This window comes from Perkinsus marinus (genome assembly GCF_000006405.1).
Source record: "Perkinsus marinus ATCC 50983 genomic scaffold scf_1104296934814, whole genome shotgun sequence".
Lineage (NCBI taxonomy): Eukaryota > Perkinsozoa > Perkinsida > Perkinsidae > Perkinsus > Perkinsus marinus.
In genome coordinates this window covers 1-1058 of record NW_003214652.1, presented here as the reverse complement: position 1 = coordinate 1058, position 1058 = coordinate 1, and the positions used below count along the sequence as shown (strand labels likewise).

The 1058-nt window shown below is 51.7% G+C and overlaps 1 protein-coding gene across 1 annotated transcript; it reads left to right on the top strand.

Annotated features, from left to right (window-relative positions):
* Nucleotides 1-287: 287 nt before the first annotated feature.
* On the top strand, nt 288-797 carry Pmar_PMAR028546 (ribonucleic acid binding protein s1, putative; the record flags this gene model as incomplete). Its single annotated transcript, XM_002784556.1, has 3 exons — nt 288-395; nt 448-532; nt 680-797. Coding segments are annotated over 3 exons (311 nt in total), but the record flags the coding sequence as incomplete, so codon positions are not given.
* Between the last annotated feature and the right edge of the window lie 261 nt (nt 798-1058).

Below are 1058 nucleotides of genomic sequence, written 5' to 3'. Positions count from 1 at the left end.
TTCGGGAAAGGGAGGTATGGCTTATAGGCTCGCTCTACTAGATACGGGTGAGGCGTCTCTGGCGGCTGATCGTACCACAATGCTGCGGGTCAGCAATCTAACCCGTAATGTAGATGAGGAACACTTGAATAAAATATTTGGTGAATTAATGAACACCCATACCGCACTTGGCACGACAATATCTTCAGGAACGTATGCTCGCGTTGAGAGTGTTCACCTGGCTGTTGATGAACGGGTGATAAGACAGTTAACGTCTGCTTGATGACGGGGTTATCGCTTCTTCTCAGAGCCACCTCTCCAAAGGCTATGCGTATGTCCTCTTCGCCACTCGTGAGGGGGCGGAGGAAGCTTTTCTCCATGTAGACAAAGGACAGATTGATGGGAACGTGGTGAAGGTGATATTCTTTTCCGACTGGGCCTGCGATCACCTTTGGATATCTTTTGCAGGTCGTTTTCGTAACACCTCCCGCACCTCCCGCCGAGAGGCCTCGGAAGGCAGCAGTGCCCAGTGGTACAAGCAGTGTCGGTGATCGTAGGCCCCCTTTGATTGAGCACGTGGTGGTGACTTGTCGGCTCAGGTAGCCGCTCCCCTCCAAAGCACAACCGGGATGGTGCTGGTCACCACAGTCGGTGAGGATTGTATTCACTCCCCATCAGCAGCCCACAATTCCGTCTCTAGGTTGCGTAGCCCGTCATCATCGAGTTCCTCATCATCTGCGTCTGGCCTCTCTTCCGATACTGATGGTCGACGCACACGTCGCAGAAGAGGTCGCTCAAGATCTGGGGGAGAGCGGCGGGTGGGCAAGCTTGGATAGATTTCGATCGTTTCTATCAGCTCGTGTTCTACGGTTTTTTGACTATTTATTATGAGATCTAGAGCTAGTTCGTTTCAGGGTAACCGAGATAGGGGATACCGGCGATAAGGAAGTTTGTCTCACGTTTCTATAAGTCTTGTTTAGTTTGGCAATTTACGGGTGACACAACGTGTAACATGGGCAAACACGAGGATGGGAAGAATTCCCGTGCTGCATCGGAGGCAGTGTCTTCCGACCCGTTAC